Here is a 23,721-nt window from a genome sequence, read left to right on the forward strand (position 1 = left end):
CTTTATTTTGAAAAAATAAAAATATATTTAAAGTGCATTAAAATGATGGGAAAGTGAGCCTGGCAGGCACAGGTGATATCCACAAGAATGTGGGTGACCAAGATACTTGTTTACCTTGGCCATATTTTGATAATGGTTTGATGATATTATATGCAACTTGTTGAAATAAAGAAATATTCTCCTTAACCTGATTTTTATTCATGTCTGCTTAATATTATTATTAAATCATTGGAAGTAATTTATTGATTTCTGCTAAATCAAGCCTTTGTTCAACCTATACATTATATAAAGCTCCTTTATATTCCAGACTCTCATGATATATTTAGGGAGAACTAAAAGTTCTAGCCTAGATTTTCATTTTTGTATAGCTGTTGTCTATATAGGACTATATTATACAACAGTTACGTTTTGTTTTGTTATTTTTTTACTATTTGATCACTTACCTTTGTATTTGACGTTTTTAATCCTTGCTAGCCTCCCAGAGTCACTTAGTGAATGGTCATACAAATTTTTAGTAAGTAAGTAAGTAAGGAAATAAATGATTATTTTGTTACAGCATTAGACTTTTTCCCATGTTAATATGATTTGGCATCATCTGAATAGTGAAAAGGATCTAAAAGCAAAGCAAGTAGTTAACAAGTCATGCCCAATAGATCAATAGATGCTTATTTCAACTGGAATATAACTGTATCTGTTCCATTTATATACTGTAGTCAGATGCTTACAAGATTTGTACAGAGCAGGAATAGCAATTTTGGAGTCAGAGGCCACAATATAACTCCTGATCTGCCTGTGGCCCACAAGATCTTTTGTTGATGTGTATTTTCACTGGCATGGGCAGAGATCAAAGTGTTCAGCTTTTTTTACTTGTTCTGGGTTTTTGTTTTAGGATGGGAATGGAAGGATTTTGCTTAATGTAAAACTTGTATACCCATTGCTATCCTTAAAACTGATCAGAACTTCAACATTGACTGAAAATTACACTGATGAAAATTGGCCATTTTCCTACACAGTTTCAGCAGCATGAAATCTTCGAGGCTGCATATGATGCTGGGGGCCTTATACTTGAAATTTTAATGAATATATTTTGTGTGTGATGTCTGCACATAAATAATGTTTTGCTTTTTATGGAATTTTCTGGTAGAGACTCAGAATATTTTTATGGACCATGGGGTATACTTGGTCTTTGAATGCTATATTCTAAAAAGTGGCAAGTTGGACCCAGACAAATTGGATTTCAACTCATTAACAGTTTAGTTAAAACAAATACAATTAATATAGTTACTCCCCAATTAATAATTTTCCTGTTCCATTAAGGATTCTAATTTGCTAAGAACTTTTGGAGGCCCTTGGGGTTCACATTAAAGGGTTTTGGAGGCTACATGTGTTCCCGAAGACACAGGTTATGCATTTTGTTTTACAGTATAACTAATACATTATTCAATCTGCCTGTCAAAACGTTAGTCCTAATGTTAGATCCTATGCTAACTTGTTGTTTGATTGTTGGTGTATCAATTGACTAATGTTCCTATGAGATATATTAACAGTTTACTTCAAGAATTGCAAAAAATGACTGTCTAATGGTGTATATTTACCATAAAAATCCCCATAATTAAGATTTAGTTTTGAGTACCAGTCTCTACCAGATATTTTAAAGAGTATGATTTCAGAGAATGTTTAAAATGTCATTTTCTCACACAAAGAAGTTTTGAATGTTATTCATGCAACACATAATGAGGATATTCCCCCTTTATCTAAAATTATCTCTAGAAATACTGTATGTCTGTTAAATTTGTGGTAATCTCAGAATGTCATCTTCCTTGTTTTTGTTTATATCTACAAATGTATGTTTCATGTAAACATTTGTAACAAATCTTCATAACTTTTCACTTTTTTTTGTCAGTGAGTGGCAATATTAAGTAGAAAAGAAGAAAATACTTTCCCTAGCCATTTTTCTTCCTTTGCATCATGCTTTTCTGATGGTTTGCTGTACAGGCTGTTTCTGCCCCCAGAAGCATGCCTCATTGTTGATTTTTTATTCTGGAGGTAGAGAGGGAAATTTAGGGACATGTGATTCAGACTGGATATATGACTTCTGTAGAAAGTGGAATTCTTTCTGTAACACAGAGGACAATATATTCTGGTTTGCAAAATAGTTAACCATTATTGTTTGAAATAATTTATTACTATCAATTTTCTCAACTTCAGTAGTTTTGTTGATTTTTTTTACATGCTTTTACAAATTAGAATTGTCTTGATTACTATGATAAGGGCCAACATTAAGTTATATTTGTAGGGATAAATGGCAAATGCCATGTCCACTGGAGGATAAAGCTGTTAGAAACAGACTTTGTAGGGAATCCTTCCTCATCTTTCCCATACTGCCTAATTTGATTCAGGATCTGATGTACATGCCTAGTCAAATAATATGAATAGCCTAAGTTGATCCTGTAAGGTGGATCTTAATTTATAGAAAACAGAACATAGATTCTGTTAACAAATATGTCCCAAAGGAAGATTAAATGAGTTGTGGTATTTATTACTAACAGGCTTCTTTCTTCTGAGAATAACATGCTGTGAGATACATTCCAAAGATCTCAGTAAAAGTAATCATGTTTTTACTAGCAGAATATTGAAATGCACCCTCTTGTGGTAAGGAGATACAAATTACAGAACAATTTATTTCTAGTCACTGTTTCTCAGTACTTGTATTTTAATTCTTCTCAATCTGACTGTAATTCTTCCTCTTTGCTTTTGTATCCTTAAAGCTCTTTAGAGGCACTTTTTTCACCTGGTCCAAATCCCTATTTTATTGGTGAAGAATCCATAGAAGTGGATACTGTTTGTTGTATTTGATAAAAACTGAAATGCCTATCAAATCCTGCACCTATATTTCTTTTATTTACATATACAAAAGTATATGAGTTATTATTTGTTACTTTAAATAAATAACAAACCTTTAAATACTCTATACTAATGCTGTGCTTCAACAAGTGGCAGCACTTACTCAATATTGGCTAATCTGAGAAACTAAGCAGGGAATAGCAGCATAGGTGGCTAGACTGGGAAGTTGGAAAAAATATCCCAGAAAAAGGCAATAGCAGACCGGTTCTGTAACAATAGCAAGGAAACTACAAGGTTGCAGTCTAGAGTTGAGCTCAACTTGAGGGCACATTTATTTTTATGCTGCTATTTTATAATTTATTTATTTATTTACTTGATTTTTATAGCCGCCCATCTCAGCGAGTGACTCTGGGCGGCTTACAGCAATAAAACTATAAAACAATTAAAACAATTACAATTAAAACAGTTAAAATATAAAATAAATACAAGATAAATATACATGGCTGCCAAGTGAGCAATGCGTGGATGTTAATACAGCCAAGAGATGGGATCATCCACACCCTCGAGGCCCCAGGCCCGGGCACAAAGCCAGGTCTTCACGGCCTTACGAAAGGCCAACAGAGTCGGGGACATCCAAATTTCTGGAGGGAGGATGTTCCAGAGGGCAGGTGCTATGGAAGAGAAGGCATGCCTTCTAGTTCCCGCCAACCGACTCCCTGGCTGACGGGACCCACAGCATACCCATCCTACTAGATCGAATTGGACAGGCAGAAACAACTGGGAGAAGGTGGTCCCTTAGGTAACCCGACCCCAAGCCATGAAGGGCTTTAAAGGTGACAACCAGCACCTTGAATTGCACCCAGAAGCACACTGGCAGCCAATGCAGCTCACGTAGCAGTGGTGTTACATGTGTCGAGTACCTGACACCATTTACTATCCATGCAGCTGCATTCTGCACCAGTTGAAGCTTCCAAATGCTCTTCAAGGGCAGCCCCATGTAGAGCGCATTACAGTAGTCCAGATGAAAGGTCACAAGGGCATGAGTGACTGTGAGCAAAGCCTCTCGGTCTAGGAATGGGCGCAGCTGGTGCACAACCTGAAGGTGTGCAAAGGCCCTCCAAGCTATCGCTGCCACCTGGTCTTCAAGCAGGAGCCGTGAGTCTACGAGGACCCCCAGATTGCGCACCGGGTCTGTCTGGGGCAGTGCAACCCCATCCAAGACCAAAGGTGGAAAAACCTTAGCACCGGGAGGCCCACAAATCCAAAGCCACTGAGTCTTGCTTGGGTTGAGTCGAAGCCCATTGCACCCCATTCAGGCCCTTACAGCCTCCAGGCACTGGGTCAGGACATCTACAGCATAACTCAGGCGGTCCGGGGTAGAGATATAAAGCTGAGTATCATCAGCGTATTGATGGTATCTTACCCCAAACTGTCGGATCACCTATATAATTTTATACAATTATATAATGTGACTTTTAAATTGTCCCTTTATTTAATGATTTCTTGATACAATTTACAGTAAAACTATGGGAAGAATAAGATATGACTAAAATGAAGAACAAAACAAAATATATTCGGAATCAAATGGAATTAAAAACTGAAACCTTTGTAAAATCATATACCATTTATTATACAATTAAAAGCTAGGAACAAGGAAGCCAAAGCTAATAATGAGGAAGCCCATTCCTCAGTTTTAATATACTAAAATATAAATGCAAATGTGTATTTTCAAACTCATGGCATTAGTTTATATGAGAGAGATGCTTTATTTCAAATACTGGTAATGTTGTTGTTGCGTTTAAACTGTTACTATTGAAACTAATAAAGATGAGATGACATCTTGAGAGCCAGGGGAGTGGGTTTTGATTTGGACTGAGAATATCTGGTACAAATCCCTCCTTTCCCACAGAATTCATTCCATGGTTTTAGGAAGACACAGTGTTCAAGGATAACATTCTCCTGTTATCCCCTATTCAGTATTGTAGCTCCTTCAAGCTGGAATTTAAAGATGCCAATCAGTTTAGAACAGTGGGAAAAAAGTAGTCTCTTCGGTGTTGTCAGAATCTGTTACCTGCTTTTATTATAAGAGTAAAAATCAGACAAGGATCATTAGTGCACTTGTTAATCATAAAGTGCATAAAAGAAATTGTTATTATCTAAGAATAATTCTCCAGAATCTTGTGTGGAATGAATTCTAGTAATTTGTAAATTATCCAAAAAGTATTGTATTTTTCATTTCAGCTCTTGTAATTGGCTGATGTTTGGAGTAGAGATTTTAATCTTCTTTCCATTTCCATTCTTTCCATTCTTTGCCATTTCAAGGTTTCTTGCAATATATTCCGAACGCTTCCTCCAAGTGATAGCAATGAGTTTGATCCGGAAGAAGATGAACCCACTCTCGAGGCATCATGGCCACATTTACAGGTGAGCTTATTACTAAATAATGTCACTGTGGAAAGCAGAATCTTCAAACATCCCCAAATGCCTGCTGAAGAGCCATGCTTTCATGTGTCTCAAAACTATAATAGGGAGGGGGTGGGCTATTCCAGAGGTTGGGGGAGCATCAGTGAGATGTTTGAAGCAGGGAGTCTCTATGGAGGTCATTCCCTCAGATTTGGTACCCCCAGCATGCCCTCCCTCACTTAGGTAGACAGATGAAACCTGGAGAAAGTAGTTTTGGGGATACCTAGGTCTGAGGCATATCAGGCTTTAAAGATGATAACCAGCATCTTGAATTGCACCCAGGAGCTCACTGGCAACTAGTGCGGCTCCCACAATAGTGTGTATTGCATAGGTGAACTTAGGTACTTGAATAACTACTTGGGCCATTGCATACTGAACAACTAAATCTTCCAGACAGTCTTCAGGGGCAGCCCCATTCAGAGTGAATTGCAGTAGTCCAGGCACAAGGTGACAAGAGCGTGAATGACTACAAGCAACACTCACGTTCCAGAAATAGCTGCAACCATGATTGTGTGAAGGCAATCCTCTTGCTGTTTAAGCAAGAGGTGTGAGTCAAGGAGAATCCCCAGTTTGTGAGACAGCTCCATCTGGGTGAGCACAACCCTGTCAAGAGAAAAAACAAACTCTCTGAATAAATTTCTTTAAAATGCATCTGAGAGGGCATTTTATTAGAGTAGTGGCAATGAAGAAGGGTTGTATAACCCTTTCTTCCATATTGTGTGGCCCCAATAATTCTTTATTCCGCAGGCTTTAAAGAAAGAGAATGTAAATATAAGTGACCTTCAGGTGGAAAGAAGCCCAATCTTTGTACTATGCTAGAGACTTCTGATTAAATCAGATTGCTCTGTACCAGACATTTTATTTGTTTATTAAATTTATACACTGCCCATCTCACTATAAAAATGACTCTGGGCGGTTTGCAAGTAAAAGTTAAAAAAAACATTATAAAAATACAAAAAAATACAAAAGATAGAAGAAGATAAAAGAGGAGAACTGAAAGGTGGAGAGAGCGTCTTTAAGCCACCAACCACCCCCAGGGCTGCCTATCACTCTTGGACCCCCAAGCTAGTTGGTAGAACCAGCTATTGATGCTCTTCTGGAAGGCCAGAAGAGTGGGGACCAGCCTCATCTCGGGGGGCAAGATGTTCCACAGGGCAGGGGCAACGGCAGAAAAGTCTCTCCTCAACCCCGCCGTTTGAAATTCTTTAGCCGACGGGGTCCGTAACATGCCCTTCCTGCTGACATCTCTGTTGTTGTACTGTAGAATGCTCTTGAACATTTTCTGATCACTATTAAATCAGAAAATGTTTAATCAGCTCTCGTCAATATTGTAACTGCTTTATTTTATGTGATTTCAAAAGTGTGGAGGGCAGAAGGAATATGCTGTTGATTACCCCTGGGGGATTTGACAACTCAGTGAACAAGTATAAGAGGTGGAGAGTGCTTGCTCTTAGCATGAGCTCTTCTGATGATAGTTAAATAAGAAGACTCAATGAGCATTAGGTTTGAGTCACTCAAATTCATTCATGTGAAATAAGACACTCTTTGGATTTATATCCCAGAATTTTAAATTTTTTAAAAATTGGATTGAACAGTAGTGTCATCTGCAGAATCTGTATAAATGGGAAACATTTGGGGCTTCTATATTTGGAAAGTGGGGCAGCAGATGGGCAGCTCAAGTGATCTAGGATGATATCTTTATCTATGTTAATTTAGTTTCTCTTAGTAGTAAAAAACCAAAACAATAGTGTATTGATGTGTTCAGTAGAATTACAGCATGCATTTAGTCTGGACTAACCTGTGTTTTTATTTTTTGCAGCTTGTATATGAATTTTTCATACGATTTTTGGAAAGCCAAGAATTTCAGCCCAGCATTGCCAAAAAGTATATAGATCAGAAATTTGTATTACAGGTAGAGAGCTCTATTTTATTTATTCTTATGGTATTAATAGTTATACTAACTTTTATTAATCTAGAAGAATAGTAATGTTTAGTTACTTTTGCTCATTCATTTCAGGGGATATTTCTTATGAATATTCAATATTTAATAGTGAAGGATCATAGCTAAGTTCACTGAATGTGAACTTCAAGAAATGGTAGATGTTGGCACTAAGAAACTTGAGAAAAATCTTACACAAGATTTTGCCAGAATCCACTAATTGAAACATTTCTTGCCCTGTATGAATATACCTTAAACCCTGCAGCAAGTCTGAACTGACCCTCCTCTGTTATCACTTGCTGATACAGAAACAGGTGGCAAGGATCAGGCAGGAAAGACAAAAACTAATGATGTGCAATGTGATTTCAGAACATATAGTAAACAGAAAGAGAGAACTGCAGTTTTTGGACAGATCAAAACGTTTCCGCGATACTAAAGCTGAGAGTCAAGTAACATCTGTGTCCTATTGTGTTCTGCTTTATTTTGATAGCTTTTGGAACTATTTGACAGTGAAGATCCTCGGGAACGGGACTATTTAAAAACAGTCTTACACAGAATTTATGGCAAGTTCCTTGGTCTTAGAGCATTTATCAGAAAACAGATTAACAATATTTTTCTACGGTAAGTTTTAGGAGGATAGGGGCACAAGAAACTTTCTTTGGAGTTATCTGATTGTATCACTGAATAAACGGGAACATTTATTTTATGCAATTTGCTTTTGCAGGTTTGTTTATGAAACTGAACACTTCAATGGTGTGGCTGAACTGCTGGAAATATTAGGAAGGTATTGGAGTCTAATTCTTACAACTAATGTGGCCTGTAACACTCCTGCATTTGTGTCAGTTGTGACTTATGAAGAATATTTTAAATTCAGGGAAGATTAGTATATAATCCAAACATTTACTTTGAAAAAAGTACTGTCATTATCACTGTACTATTATTACATTTGCTCCATCTGAGTGTTTGCTCTGTGGCACTTATAAACCCAGGTGTAAATATAGTCATATTATGTGAATATACTGCCCTTTTTTCAGAGTTTATGGTTTCTGTATTCTTAGCTGCAAAGCATGCATTTAACTATATTTTTTATTTCTATTTTATTAGCAGAACCTTACTTCATTAAAAGAAATGTAAAAGCTAAATATTGGTGCCAGGTCACAAAATTAAATTTCCATTATATCGTGTTTTAATTTTTTTTTGGTAAGAATTTTATTAGATTTGAAGCAAAGATAAACACTACAAAAAAGAAAAAAAAACTACAAAAAAGAAAAGAAAACAAAAAAAGTGTGAAAACACAAGAAGAAAAAAGTCTTTAGGGATTACGTAAAGAGGTGACTTCCAACTTTTAACAGCCGGAATATACAGCAATTTCCATAATCAATCCCTTACTTTATATCAAACCAAAATTATATTATTTCTATGAATCATTCCATTAGTACATTATGAAAATCACTAAATAGAATTGTTCCCTCCCCTTATATTAAAAGAAAAAAGAAATATATAAACCTCCTAATCAACTTCCTCCCAAAGACAACATTTGTTTAATTATTTCCTTCCTACCACTATTCTATACATTTCTGTCCACCATAATAAAAATCAAACTAAAAAAAACATATGAAATGTCTGCTCTTATAATTAATGATACTACAATCATAACAATCTTAATCATATTAAACCTAAAACCAAACATTTATTATTATACCATATCAATCTTAATCCAAATCATTAAAAGGGAATGAAGTCAAACAAACCTTAAAAGCAATCCTAATAAACATTTCTAAGTCTTTACTCCACTTCAAAGTACACCAATACATCTACATAGCTCCAGAATACACACAAGGCATTTTTCATGAAAAGGTCGGTCAGCCCAACTGCCCTCCTTAAAAACTCCAACTTCTTGGCAGAAAACCTCCCATAAAATGAGACCTCTTCTTTCCTATAACATGGGAAACAATCCCATTTGTACTTGCAGTTTGGTCTGTCCTTTTAACTCCTTCAGCACTGCAATCTGGTCTTCCAGCATTTTAACAAAAGCCTCAATTTTGTTGTCAGTAGAAACATTTCTAACACTGTTGGGTTCTTTCACTTCGACAAGATCCCCAGCCAGATAACACATTTCAGAGCTGATATGTTCCACAATGTTCTGAATACCTTGCACAATAACTTGACAAAAATCGGAAAAGATCTGCTTGAGCTCAGAATGGAACTCAGAGATCGTCTGCTTGAAATCTGCCATGTCGCAGGAAGTAGATTATGGTGCCCCCTAGATACGTAACTTATGAAAGTAAGAGTTAATAGAATGTTACTGGAGATGTTTACACAAGTAAAAGTATGGTAAAGGGCAGCTTCCCAGGGAAAGTGGCAACAGAAAGCTGAAATTGGAAACAGCAGATTCAATGTATAGGAAAACGTTAAATTCTTCAAATTCAGTACAAAAATAGTAACAGGGAGACAATTATTTAACTCAATCCTCCTTAGTATTTGGATAGGAAAACAAGCCAAAACTTTAAAATATTTTTTGAAAATTAATCCCAAAAATAATGTTAAACACCAAGAGAGATCGCTTCTCCTTGCTATAGAAAGCCTCTCTTAGGGTACATAAACTTAAAAAAATATAACTTGGATGATTTAGAAATGGGGTGGCTTGACTTAGTGTCCCTTTAAGGCTACAGCATGGGTTGGAAATGGTGATGTTCCAGCCTCCCAGCACTTACTGGATTAACAATGCTGTTCACGATCCTCTGGCTGCGAGGCGCTGTTCTGGAGTACAAATGGGATGATTCTGAGTGTTTTCTGTCCATGAAAATGCTCTAGGGCTTCAGGAAAAGCCTGCCTGAGCCCAGAAAAAAAGCCATGTTGTCAGATCTGCCTGCGGAGCTCAAAGGCACAGCTGTTCAGTTGGCCATGTACCCACTGGAAGTCCAAATTTCCATTATATCTTGACTCTCGTTCATTCATTCATAGGACAAGAAGACAAATGACCAAAATTCGCTTCCAGGATTTGATCTAATTTGATCTGAATTAAATTTATTTAACTTGGTATACTGCCCAGTACCAAAGTTTCTTGGTACTTTACAAGAAATATAAAATAAAATCAATGCATTAAAAAACAGTTAAAACAGCAATTAAAACAAATGAAGCAAGTAAAATAAATAATTAAAATCAGTCAAAGCCTTTACAAAAAATAAGTTTTCATGACCTTTTTAAAAACTAATAAAATTAATTTTTGTTGTAACTTCCATGTATGCTGTCTTGAGCTCCCAGAGAAAAGGTGGAATATACATATGAATAATGAATAATAATATAATAATAAGAGAAAAATCTCTAGGCTTATTTAGTTATTTATCAGTATTTATAGACTGCCCTGTTCTGGCCACATGGGCAACATACATGAACGAACCAGTACAGAATGATTCAGGAATTAAAGCAGTCAGAAGCACTAAATCAGTCAGTCATCATCATCATAATGGAATACTACGTACTGCTTGTACATATCAATACATTAATATGTTGTGGTCTTTTCAGTGTCTAATCCTGTACAGATGTGATTAGTGTTTAGGAATGTGCAGTATTTGGATCCAAAGACAGCAAAGATGCTTCAGATTTGGCATAGTCATTCTCTCTGTACCTGCTGGCAACTCCTTAAAAGAATCACACCTTTGTACTGGTCCTACCGAATAGTCATGAAGTCTCAGTTGGAATTAAGGGGACATTAAGAAAATGGCAACAAAGCGGTGACTACAACTGTCAGTACCTCTATAACATCTCCTGAATTCAGAGAGTATTTTCTCAAATCTGCACAGCTTCTGTGCAATGTCATGAAAAAGCATGACTCTTTAAGGAATTGTTAACAGGTGCAGAAAGTGCACCCGTGCCAGATCAGAAGCAGTTTTTGCCCATTTCAGATTTCAGTATTACACACCTCTGCTAATAATATTCTGATTAGTGTATATTGAGGATACCATGGGTAAGATGTTGGACAAGGTCCAGGGAGATCCAGGTTCAAGCCCACTCTTAGTCATGGACACTGACTGGTTGACTTTGGACCAGTTGCACTCTCTCAGCCCAACCTATTTCACAGGGTTGCTGTGGTGGGGATAAAATGAAGGTGTAGCCAATGTAAGCTTAGAGGAAAAGCATCAAATAAACTTAATATAACGGATAAATAAATAAAATGTTACTTTTTTCTTGTTTCTAGTATTATCAATGGCTTTGCTTTACCTCTTAAAGCAGAACATAAACAGTTTTTGGTGAAAGTACTGATCCCTCTACATACCGTTAGAAGTCTGTCGCTGTTCCATGCACAGGTAGAAACTTTTGTACTATTTTCTGTATTATATTTTTGTAAGGACTGTGCCACATTCTACTCTATACTGAATAGACAACATCACTAAGTTAAAAATTTATCTACTACCGTACATAATGAGGCATAGACTGGGTTCACAAATTGTACTAACCCATGGATTGTTGTAAACTAGGTTTATTAAATAAGCCACACTTGGCTGGATTCTTATAAAACACTAAGCCATAAAACATTATTTGTAAGTCACAGTAACTGGATTTTCACAATTTGCCAAGCCAAAACCAAAGAGGTTAGTGCTTTGTGTGAACCTAGCTATATAGTAAATCAGAGTGTAAAACTGGTCTAAGATGTGAGTTAATGGAAAGAAGTCTCTAGTCCATTTTACTATCACCCATTATGCAGAAGATCTTGGCCCCATTTTCAGATAAAAATCTTTGTCATGATTGGTATTTGAAACTTTTTGACTTCATGCGTGTAACTATACTGTACAATCCATAGACTTCAATATCTTGGTAGAATCCCTCAATAATTACTATTCATTTTTATTTTTAGTATGACTGGGGGGCATTTTTAAAATGTATGGGAAGACGCTAAATTAATATTTATTAATTAAATTATTTAAATGAAGTTTAAACAAATTAAATTTAGTTTTTGCCCTGGGTTTAACCATTTTTGTATTTTGGTCTCAACTACTGTTTGGAGTAAGCCTCCTATTACATTACTTAAAGGATAAGTGCAGCCTTCAATCCAAAAAAGGTAACATAGCCTGATGTTAAAAAAATGCCCCCTATGTATCCTAGAGCATTAGTTCTTAAACTTTCAAGATCACATGGAACATTTTAAAATGTTATTTTTTAATACTTGTAACCTTTTCTTTAAAAATGAAGAAAAAAAGGAATATTGAAGTAACAAATTTTAATAATATATTTTACAATAAAAATAGCTTAAAACTCTAATACAGAACATCAGGAGCAACTACCTGGCATACATTGTCAGGTCTGGGTTGAGGCTGGTTACTTCTTGGATGGGAAGCCATGAGGGAATACTGGATTTAGAAGCTAGACTGGGAAGTCAAAAATCATCCTGGGCAAAGGCAGTGGTAAACTACTTAAGTATTGTTGCTAAGAAAACAGCATGGATATGTTCGAGCAGCCACTTGGAGTCAAACTTGACTTGAAGGTATCTTTAATTTACCTTTTAGCTGATTGTTTTCCTACATCCAAGTCTTTGAAAGCCTCTGGGAAAGTATATAACAAGCATAAGAAATCACAAATGCCTATTTCCCAGAGCAAATCGGTTGCATTAAAAAAAATACTCAGAAAACCTAGGTTAAAAATGGGGGTTTCTCCAACATTTAAAGCTAATCTTTTAACCTAGTGTTGTGTGCTTGGCACTCAGTTCATAGAAAGCAAACTGATGTGGTTCAGGGTCATCTAAAGTGAACTAGAAATTGTGACAGAGATTGCACCTGCGTTGATAAATGCTAAGAACACGGTACAGCATAGCTTGTGGTCTGGCTAGATCTTACTAATAATTTTTTAAACATTGTTTAATGTTGAGATAAACACCAGGCAGGAAGATGGATGATGCTTGCCTAGCTGTGCCACAATGAATGATGTTGCATGGATTTAGGCCACGTATGATTGAAATTTGGGGACGGGTAGGCTCCTTTAGTTTTTTAAGAGTTAAACATATTTTAAGAGTTAAACATATTTTAGGGCTTCTGATGCATTTCTGTATCCTACCTTAAAGTCATGGAAAACTATCACTGATTTATAGCAGTCACATTAGCAACATTCAGTAGCTTGTTTAGAAGATGTTCTGAGGCTACAAAAGAAAGACTGAATCCTTTTGTAGCTTTGGAGTCACAAGTTTCCCACTCCTGAATTAGCAAAAATAGAACAAAAATAGAATGGGTTCTGTCATCAAAAATAGATTGGATTCTGAATCAAGCAGCAATTCGTTTGTTTGTTTATTGCTGCCGTCTTCCTTTAGAAGTTGGAAATTCAGAAGTTAGATGTGTCCCCCCCCCAGTTGATTAGGGTGGATCAAACAGTCATAATCATATCTTTTCCATCTTCTTTTTTCTTCTTCCTTCTGTGCCTAATTTTCTTCTCAGTGGACTCTGTATCAGTTGGAAGTTGTATTATTATCTATCTGAAATGGGAGGAACTGTAGAAAATAAGAGGAGTGTCTTATGTTTTAAAAAGAACCCCTTCTCTCCAGTAAGGAGATTGGATAGAGCCAAAAACTTGTTTCTGATGTTGTAAAATTGACTACCTGTGTCAGATGTGACCACAAGGGCTGTTTGTATAACATTACTCGAAATATCCAGCATGAATTCTGAATTGGCTCCTGTACTTTAGGTTGTATAATATTCTTCTTTCCTTAAACTGACAATAATTCTTACCATAATGTACATCTAACCTTTTCCTGAATCATAGAAGGTATTGTTTGGTAAACTTTTCCTCTGATGTTCATGCAGATGTAGCCTTGCTAGGTTAGTCTTTTTATATACCTATTTTCTACAGAGCCACTAGCTCATCTCACAAGAACTCACAAGATGCTTAGTGCTGCCAAAAAAATGTAAAGGGAAGACATCCTCACGACAAGCCATTCAGTGCTGAATTGTAAATGCTATTAAATTCACATTTATGTAGTTGCTTTGGTATACTATGAAATGTGATTTAGATCAAATGTGTTTCATCTTGCTTGCAGCAGAATATGACTTGTAGTGAAATACGACCTCTATCCCATACAGCCCATTTACAGACAAGGCAGTATAGGAAGGTGGGAATCCCCAATCTGTCCTTTTCTATTAGCTCCCTGCATAACTCCTTACGCTGTTTTAAAGGGATCCCCCAGACTATAGTTGCAGTTGATGAAAGGTGCAAGACGCTGTTGCAAAAAGTAGAATGAAAGAGCCAGGAAATACAATGGGCAGTCTCTCCTCAGTAGTTACAATTCAAACTATACATCACAGTTAGTCACTGTAACAATTTTTTATTTCTTTTCCTTTCAGTTAAATGTTAAATGTTAATGCATGTATTATCTTTTGTTTCTGCAGTTGGCGTATTGCATCGTGCAGTTTCTAGAGAAAGACCCTTCACTCACAGAACCTGTAAATATAAGATATATATGCACAGATCAGCATTTTAAAATCTTGAATAAAAATTTTGCAGACTGGTATATTACTATATCTAATTGGTCTGTTTACTTTTTCTGCTTTAATTTAGGTCATTAGAGGTTTAATGAAATTCTGGCCGAAAACTTGCAGTCAAAAAGAGGTATATTTGATGGGCTTAGATTGCTTTCCTATTTAAAATATAATACTTAGGAAAAACGGGGATTTTGGGACAAAAATAAATTGTATTTCATAACACAGTGAAGAATATAATGCCTGAGGGGAACATAAAGCCATGGTTGTCCATACAGTCTTATAATGATAAAGCTTATTGAAACATGCTTCACATGATGTTTATCAATTGAAAATACTGTTTTTTGCATTTTTTTCTTAAACAGTCTGATTATTGCAGCTGGTATTAGCAAATGAACATTCCTTTTGTTCATAAAATTCAGCTAAATTGATGCTTCCTTGGAAACTTAATAGACAGGTTGTAAGGAAAACATCTTTGTATTTAATAGTTTTTTAAAAATTTATTTTAGGTCATGTTCCTTGGAGAGCTGGAAGAAATATTGGATGTGATTGAACCTTCACAGTTTGTGAAAATTCAGGAACCTTTGTTTAAACAATTAGCTAAATGTGTCTCTAGCCCTCATTTTCAGGTCAGTATTGCAACTAGACGAGGCTAATTATAAACGTGTCAAGTCTGCAAGATTAGGTTCAGACTGGATTTTGGGAAACAGCTCAAATTGCCTCATGCTAATGTGGAGTCTAATTGGAATTGACATCCTCACTTGATCTAATTCTTCTTCAGAAACCCAAACCTTCATTTCTATCATTTCTATTATTACAAATTAATTATGTGGATGTGGATTGGCCAAATTCAGTCAAATTGATATAAATGGCTTTGTGTGATATTATTATACTCCAATAGTAGTGTTGCTGCTGTTATTATTACTATTATTTTAATAGTTATTATTTCTTCAAGAAAAATACTGGTAGTTGTATTTGCTGGAAAAACATAATGAAATGTATCTGCAGGGGTGGGGTCAAAACTGACAAGATGGTGGCCAGAGTGTTGCAATTCAAGCAGAAGGGGCAGACACTTATGGCCTAGTATGTGCGCACCTATACATGCATGCTCTGCCTGGGTTGAGAAAACTCCTTTATCAGATTCCTGGGGGAGACAACTAAGAAAACTTCCCTATGCATGAGCAAATTTCTGCTTTTATCAGTTGGGTGTTACCTTTGTTAATTTCTTCTTTCTTGGGCATGTTTTTCATTTGCTTTTGTTTGCATTAGACATAAACAGTTTTGAAAATAATACTATTTTTTTCTTTCAAGGTGGCTGAAAGAGCACTGTACTATTGGAATAATGAATACATAATGAGTTTGATAGAGGAGAATTCCAATGTAATACTTCCTATCATGTTTTCTAGTCTGTACAGGATTTCCAAAGAACATTGGAATCCGTAAGTTGTTCTGGTTGCTATTGCTGCTTATTTTTCAGTACATTTGCTTGTTCTTTTGAATTCAGGGCTGTCTTTTGTATTGTGATTATTTATTTATTTATTAATCATATTTATATGGGGAACTACTTTGAGCTGAATGGTGGTAATGTTATCAGTAGTTTACTATACTTATTACTTTATATAGCAGCACCAACTAGGAAAATGTAGTCCATAATATTTTTTCAACCATCTGACAAAGAATAAAGTGTCCCTGTGCTACTTAAAAATGCATCAATATTTTTTGGATCAAACTTGATTAGATTTATTTTTACAAGAATCTTCAGAACAATACTTCAACAAAGTGTTGTTTTATTCAGTGTGGTCTGCAGTAAAAAACAACTTTGAGGAACTGAATAAGAAACGTTTCTATGAAAGAAAACCCTTGAAGAAGAATGTGAAACTAAAGCTTAAGAATAGTGCCCACCTGTATTTAGGTGCCCAATAAGCTCAGTGTTTTTTTTAATGATAAAAATGAACAGTATTTTTCTGAGCTTCCACATTTTTAAAGAATGTAATGTGGAGAATTCAATTTTATATGTAATATATTTTTTTGCTCTTCTTTCTTCCAGTAACAGTTTTATCTTCTTTCTGTTTGTCTAATTTTAGTTGTGCCTGGTTAAGTTTCTTTTTCTAGTATTGGGCCATGATTGCAAACTGTCATCACAAAATTAGTTAGGATGGAATTCTGATAGATTTGGGGAAGGAATTTGAATATTGTAAACATGTGAGCTTAGAACAAACTTCCTACAAAAACTTTTCTGCCCTTTTTGAACTGTTTGATGAGCTTCCTTTCATATTTCACAGGGCTATTGTGGCATTAGTATACAATGTGCTGAAGGCATTTATGGAAATGAATAGTGCCATGTTTGATGAGCTCACAGCAACTTACAAGTCAGATCGCCAGCGGTAACTTTTTAAAGCTTTTTGTCAGCTTTGCATAAAACCTGCAGTTTTGGTTCCTTCCTTCCTTCCTTCCTTCCTTCCTTCCTTCCTTCCTTCCTTCCTTCCTTCCTTCCTTCCTTCCTTCCTCCCTCCCTCCCTCCCTCCCTCCCTCCCTCCCTCCCTCGCAGTAATTGCATAATTTTCACACACAGTTGATTGCAATGCCTCATTTTTTCCCCTGCATGCTCATTAGCCTGGCCCTTGCAAGACATAGATGGTTGTTTTCCCCCCTTTTATGAGATACAGTACCCATTGCGTAGCTTGTGAACTTGCATTCCTCACAGAACTTCTTTTGGCTCTATGTTCTTAAAGACTTACATGTATCAAGAATTTTGGTCTAATAAAACTGTACAGTTACCAAAAAAACAAAACAAAACAAAAAAAATCCACAGCAATTTAACCATCACTTTGCTTGAAGATGGTGTTCAGAATATACTAGACCTTTTGGTGGGGTAAGAAAGCATTTGACACTAACCCTTTATGACCTCTACCTGATCATTTACTGAAATCTCTGAGCAAAGTGACACATATTCAGTCCTGCTTTTCTGCTTCTGTTATCTTGATACATCCAAGGCTTTGACATTGCAGGATCTAGAAGAAGTGCCATTCATACAATCATTAGTTGCACCTTAGATAAAATGTTTCTCTGTCTTTTCCTTAATAATCCTTCTCCAATTATAGTTCATCTTTTGTCTGAAATTTCAGCTTATCCAAAGCAGCAGGTGAAACTAATGAGGAAACTTCGGGAACTCTGGGCAGTTTGCGACTTGGTGAAAGTCGTTTCTTTTGTGAGACTTGGGGTTCCCACAAGCAAAGCGAAGGGTACTGTATGTCATCAAGCCTTGTTAGGTTAGTATAGCCTCTCACATATTTTTGGAGGCCACAAAGTTGTTTAATTCGATCACCAGGCTCTCATAGCTCACTGCTTATATATTTTTTTAAAATTTAAAAATATGAAATGTAATTGGTCAGGTCCTAAGTGTCCTTAGTTTTATGTACACTTTATGCCTCCTGGTATAGACCAATTGACTCTAAATTGTGCTTGCTTATTAACTTTTTCTTTAAGCTAGACAGAATATATATTGCTCGGGAATTTCTAGGAAAACTCATATAAAAAGGATGCTGCTAATGTGACATAATATGAATCTTTTTGTAAGCATGATTTATATTCATTGAGAAATTATACAACCTTGGATATTAAACATGCACTGATCTTGTTTTTGGCATCTCTGCTGGAATCTTGTATTTGATAGATTGTCAAAATAAACTTTTACCAGTTTTCTATTTCTTTAATGCATTTTAAAACTTTGATTTTTTTATATAAGAATCCAAGAAATTATTTATTTTATAACTTAAGAATGATTCTTCACTTGTATGGTTTGTTTGTTTGTTTGTTCTTTTCTTTTTTTTAAAATAAAGCCAACATTTCAATCCAGCTACAGTATTCGTTAGAACCAGGCACTAATAGTAACATGATTCTTACAAATACAGAAAACATTGATCAGCTACAGGATACAGTTTAGTAGAGAGTAAGGCCTTTTGTTTTTGGTTTGGCTTTTATTAAAATAAGAGTTCTAGGATTTCAGATTGTTCATGAATGCACAATACTATAATTTCTACTTGTGTTAGCTGTGTAATATATCTAGTCATTCTAGGGCATTACAAAAAACATAGAGAATTAGATGGTAAATTAGTTGGACTCTGGAAAATGGAGAATGGAGTAGTTACAGAGCTTGTAAACTGGAGAAATACAAATCTAAAATAGCAGTTCCTGATTTGTGAAAAGTTGGGCTCAAAAATTTTGATCACCATTCAATTATAATTCAGTGTGAAAATTAATACTACTAATAGATATTTTTATAAATAATGAAACATAGAAATGTATAAGTAAGGAGAGAACAAAAACAATAATTCTTAGACAAGAAATGTACCCATCTGATGCAGGTTTATACTAGACTTTATGTGTGATGTTGACTTCTCAGTGGACAGATGCACTGAACACGTTTTTTTATGGCTTTAAATGCAGGAATTATTACAAACTCCTTTTAAAAGAAACAAAAAACCACAGTATATATTTGATACACGGTTTTATTTTGTTAACTTTTAGCAATTTTTGTTTTATTATCTAAAGCACATTTTCATTTAACAGTTAAGAAATTCAGATAAGTTACGGGACTAGAGTTGCCGATGATGCAACTTTCAGACTTGAAATAACTGGATATTACAAGGCACCACGTGCTTGTATTGTTGTTTAAATCCATGACATTACTATGAAGTTTCTCTTTTTAAGTTCAGTGTTAGAATTTTCCAGAGATACTGGATAGTTAATGCATCATTTACCTCTAGTACTGTTTTGTTTTTGTAGTGGTTCAAGTGTAAAAATATTGCCATTAATTTTATTTTTAATTTTCCTAGTGAGAAGAAAAAAGAGAAAGAACGTGAAGAACTATGGAAGAAACTGGAAGATTTGGAACTGAAAAGAGGTCTTAGACGTGATGGAATAATTCCAACTTAACAAAAAGAAACAAAGCAGCATTAATTAACCTGTGGAGTCACACATGTATGTAGTAGAAGATGGAGCAACAGTTTTCTGTATTGTGCAACTTTACAGTAGATTTCACATTTGTTTCATTATTACAACAGCACTGTATATATCTGTCTCTAAGTAAAAAAAAAAAATAAGGACTTCAATCCAAAGTTTGGACAACAGATGGACTTTTCAGAACTTTAAAAAAAATCATTGTTTTAACCCTTCTTTAAACCAGTCTTCAAAAGATCTGTTGATGAAAATTGCTATGTCCAAATTCCATTGTCAGGACCTGTTCCTTATTTATCATTAGCAGAGAGTGATACAACTTCAGATGTGAACAATCTTAAATTTAGCTTGTGTTTCTGCTAAACTGTTAAATGTATTTATAGTAAAAGAGAAAAAAAGATTGTCATTTTCTTATGAGTTTGTGTAACATCTTTCTCCTCTGATAACTATGATGTAATTTGACTTTGTTTTTTTTCTCCTTTTTGCACATCTTCTTGAGTTGAATGTTTATACAGAACAGGGCCGTGAAAAATAGAGGTCCTTAATGCTAAGAAGTTTTTTTTTTCCTGGTATAAGCAACTTTTGAGTACCAGAATTGCTTTGGTGCTCCTTCAAGTGTGAACATTATAAGTAAGTATGAGGTGGTTATAATCAGGATTGGGAAGTATGCTCTGAATTTGTCAATGAATCAGTTGACAGTGAATCAAAGCTCATCTCACCAATCCTTAACTAAGTGTGCAGTGGCAACAACGCAGACTTCAATATATGATCAGTATTAGTTGTACACCATTGATCATATGACCAGATTTGTGTTAGTAATACTGAGGCTAAATTATTGTATTGCTATAACTTTTCTTTAGGCCATTTGAAAATAATTAAAAAAAGAATACACCAATGAAATGGGTCTAAGATGGTCATGATGGAACGAATATGGTGGGGGATGAGTTAAGAGTTTGAACTATTTGAAGTTGTTGCCTTCCCTTTCTAGATATATATTTATTAAACATTCCAGCCAAAAAGAAGAACAAAAAAAGATGTAATCTTTGGGGAGGAAAGATTTAGTGGTGAGTTTGCACCCTAATGCTATTTCTCATCACAGTAACATCTTTTTTGCTTTGAGCTGGAATGGATTATGGATAACATGCTTCAGCTTCCTGAAGTTGGATGCCATTCCCAGTTACTGTATTTGTTATCAAAAGTGGTTCTCAAGATGCTATTGAAAGAAGAATAGCCCAATTCTGGTAATCCTAATGTCCTGAGTATTAATAATAAAATTTAAAGTGATTTTATATCAAAGGTGCATTGTGACCAAATTGTTCAAGGTTTGAAAACAAAGGAAAAAAGAGGGCTGTATTATAAGTATACATTACTGGCTATCTGCTTTGTATTTAAAAGTGGAATCTCACATCTTTGGTAGATAAAATGCTGATAAGACTTGTGTACAGTATATATTTAGCTAATGCAGGTGCATTATTATATACCGTAAGGTATGTGTTTTTCAGGATTTTTCTCCAGGATGCTTTTGAACTGTTATAGACAGCATATGACAACAGTGATTGATAATCCTAAACCATTGATCTGGCATTACAGTATAAAACTGAGTTGTTGTTCATGAGTCTTTTGTGATATTTGCAAACATGAATTTACAACTTGTTGACATTGGCAAAAATGTATTAATTATAAGCTTATATATTTTTCTTCCTGCCATTTAAATATTTGGTAGACTTCGTTGGTTTATTGTTTTTACCCCCAGCCCCAGCCCCAGCCCCAGCCCCCAAGACAACTGGGAGAGAACCCCCCCCCCCCCATCCTATTTGACTTACTATTTTGGGATTATCAGGTCACAGTTTGTACATATGGGTCTTTCATACTGATGTTGTGAACTGAAGAGCTTTGTAAAAACTTGACACTGCTAAATCAGGGTGGGTTGGGGGATTCAGAATTAAACTAGTCATATATAACACTGAACACAACATGGTTTAATGGTATTAATCTAAGCCTCTTTTAAGAACATTGACTGGGACTCAATGTAAACTTGGCAGATGTTGCCATAGGTGAAATGTTCTATTTTAAAAAGTGCTGGAGCAAAGGTGCAAGCTGAAATTCTGAAGATGAAATAAATTTATAACAAATCGTATCCCTTAGACCTTCTTGATTTTGACCAGTCTTTTTTTTTTATTGTAGGTTTTGGATTTAACCTATTTCTCTTAATCTCTCTGACTAAAATATTTTAAAATAGCAAAAAATTAAAAATCCATGTTTTATTTGATAGAGCAAAGCAACAACTGGCAAATTAGAAAAAAATGTCTCGTGCCTAGAACTTAGAAGAACCCCAGTTGCCACTGAGGCCATTTATGGGGCTATGTATGTGATTTTTTTCATACTTCATTATCTTTAATATTAAATGTTGGGGAGGACTTAAGGGATTATTTATTTTTAAAAAGGAGCAACAGATAGTTGATAGTTTCATAGGCTTAATGACTCCCAATTGAAACAGATAGTTTCATAGACTTAATGACTCCCAATTGTTTTTAGCAGTATGGCTGTTACCTTAGGGACAATTTTCAGATCATTTTTCCTTTAGAGACAAAAAAAAATGTATGATTCTTCAGTCAGGCTTATATCTGAAGAGACATGAACATGTAATGTGAGAAGCTGCGTATTAAATGGCTTTCTCTGAGTAAAGAACAAACATGGCTGTGATTACTCAAGCCTGATTCCATAACATTTCATTCACAGGCGTTGGGTTTGTAGATGCCACGTTGGTGGAGAGAGTAAAAAGCTACCCACAAAACAAAAGCTCATCCCAACCGTACATTTTCACTCTGGTAAAATAAGGAGCAAAATATTAAATGAAGGCTAGGAAGACATGGACAGACAATGGTGTTACAAAAGGACAGTACTATATATGTACTAGGCTGTAACCCATTCCAAATGACAAAATTATATCAATGTTCTAGAAGTCTAAGCTCTGCTACAGCCATAAAGGTAGAACACATGTAACACTTTTATAGCAAATTGCAAAAAGTGATAAATGCAACATCTTTTTAGGCTCAAGAAAGATAAATATAGAATTAAAGAGGAGATAATGAGGAAGGCAGTAATAAACAAGATCATGAGGGAAAAGTTTATCTCTCTATCAAGACTAAAATAATAGTTTTAATGTACAACTGGGAAAGTATACACACTGAAAAAGAGAAAAAAAGGTACCTTCAAATAATGAATTTGGAGTTAATTACTGATAGTAATATGGACTTCTTGAAGAACCAGTCTGGGACAAAACAAATGTTGAGGGGATGATGAGCAAGCAGAAAGTCACATATTTTGGTCGTGTGTTATGAGTAAATGATGGACCAGAAAAAATGGCTATGCTTAGCAAGTTTGGGGAAAGGGAGAAAGACAATGAGTCAGACGGATGGATCAAGAAGACCTCCGGAATGTTCATGGAAGAGTTTCAGATTATAGCCAAGAAAAGGTTAAGATGAGAGGCATTTGTCCATTCAAATATCAGGGACCAAGTGTTCAGGGCACCTAATAATTAAAATAATAATATTTTAAAAAGACTTTATTTGAAAAGTATTTGCTTGTTGCTGAAGATGCCAGGGGAACTAACTGCTCTGGAGAGTGTATTGCATTGCTGGAGTCCATTACTAAAACTGCCTTTTTTCTAACAGCCACCCGCTTGCCTAATCTCACTTGATGATGGATACTTGAGGCAGAGCCTTTGCCCATCAGGCATAACTCTATAAACAAGAAATTCTGAAATTGTCAAGGGCAAAATTGGCTCCTTTTTTAAAGTAAACTTTTCCCCCCAGGTGTTAAGTTATCTAAATCAATCCTAGCTAAAGATAAATTGTATGGTCCTTAGGGATAGGAAATCTAGAATGAAAAATCCCAGAAAATTAAAACCAAATTAATTGACTTTGATCTTTTTCAAATATTCAGGAACCAAGATACTGGTATGTCTATTTTGGTTTATGATCACAGGTTGGCAAATATTTTATTGCATATATTGTTACTTACCTTTTAAACTTAATGAAATGTTTTAGGCCTGTAATC

The 23,721-nt window shown here is 35.3% G+C and overlaps 1 protein-coding gene across 2 annotated transcripts in view; it reads left to right on the forward strand.

Moving 5' to 3' along the window:
* Positions 1-21,799, forward strand: part of PPP2R5E (protein phosphatase 2 regulatory subunit B'epsilon) — an 81,274-nt gene extending 59,475 nt beyond the window's left edge. The window contains exons 4-15 of one of the 2 annotated variants that reach the window (XM_063290437.1): positions 5,167-5,268; positions 7,127-7,219; positions 7,737-7,867; positions 7,971-8,030; positions 11,445-11,553; positions 14,617-14,670; positions 14,786-14,836; positions 15,216-15,335; positions 16,018-16,145; positions 16,989-17,090; positions 17,832-17,975; positions 19,542-21,799. In XM_063290437.1, the coding sequence (XP_063146507.1) occupies positions 5,167-5,268; positions 7,127-7,219; positions 7,737-7,867; positions 7,971-8,030; positions 11,445-11,553; positions 14,617-14,670; positions 14,786-14,836; positions 15,216-15,335; positions 16,018-16,145; positions 16,989-17,090; positions 17,832-17,975; positions 19,542-19,641 (1,194 nt within the window). In that variant the 3' untranslated portion in view covers positions 19,642-21,799. The remainder of the gene's footprint in view (positions 1-5,166; positions 5,269-7,126; positions 7,220-7,736; positions 7,868-7,970; positions 8,031-11,444; positions 11,554-14,616; positions 14,671-14,785; positions 14,837-15,215; positions 15,336-16,017; positions 16,146-16,988; positions 17,091-17,831; positions 17,976-19,541) is intronic. The other variant, XM_063290438.1, reaches the window with a different exon arrangement.
* Positions 21,800-23,721: the final 1,922 nt, after the last annotated feature.

This window comes from Candoia aspera, chromosome 1, assembly GCF_035149785.1.
Source record: "Candoia aspera isolate rCanAsp1 chromosome 1, rCanAsp1.hap2, whole genome shotgun sequence".
NCBI lineage: Eukaryota > Metazoa > Chordata > Lepidosauria > Squamata > Boidae > Candoia > Candoia aspera.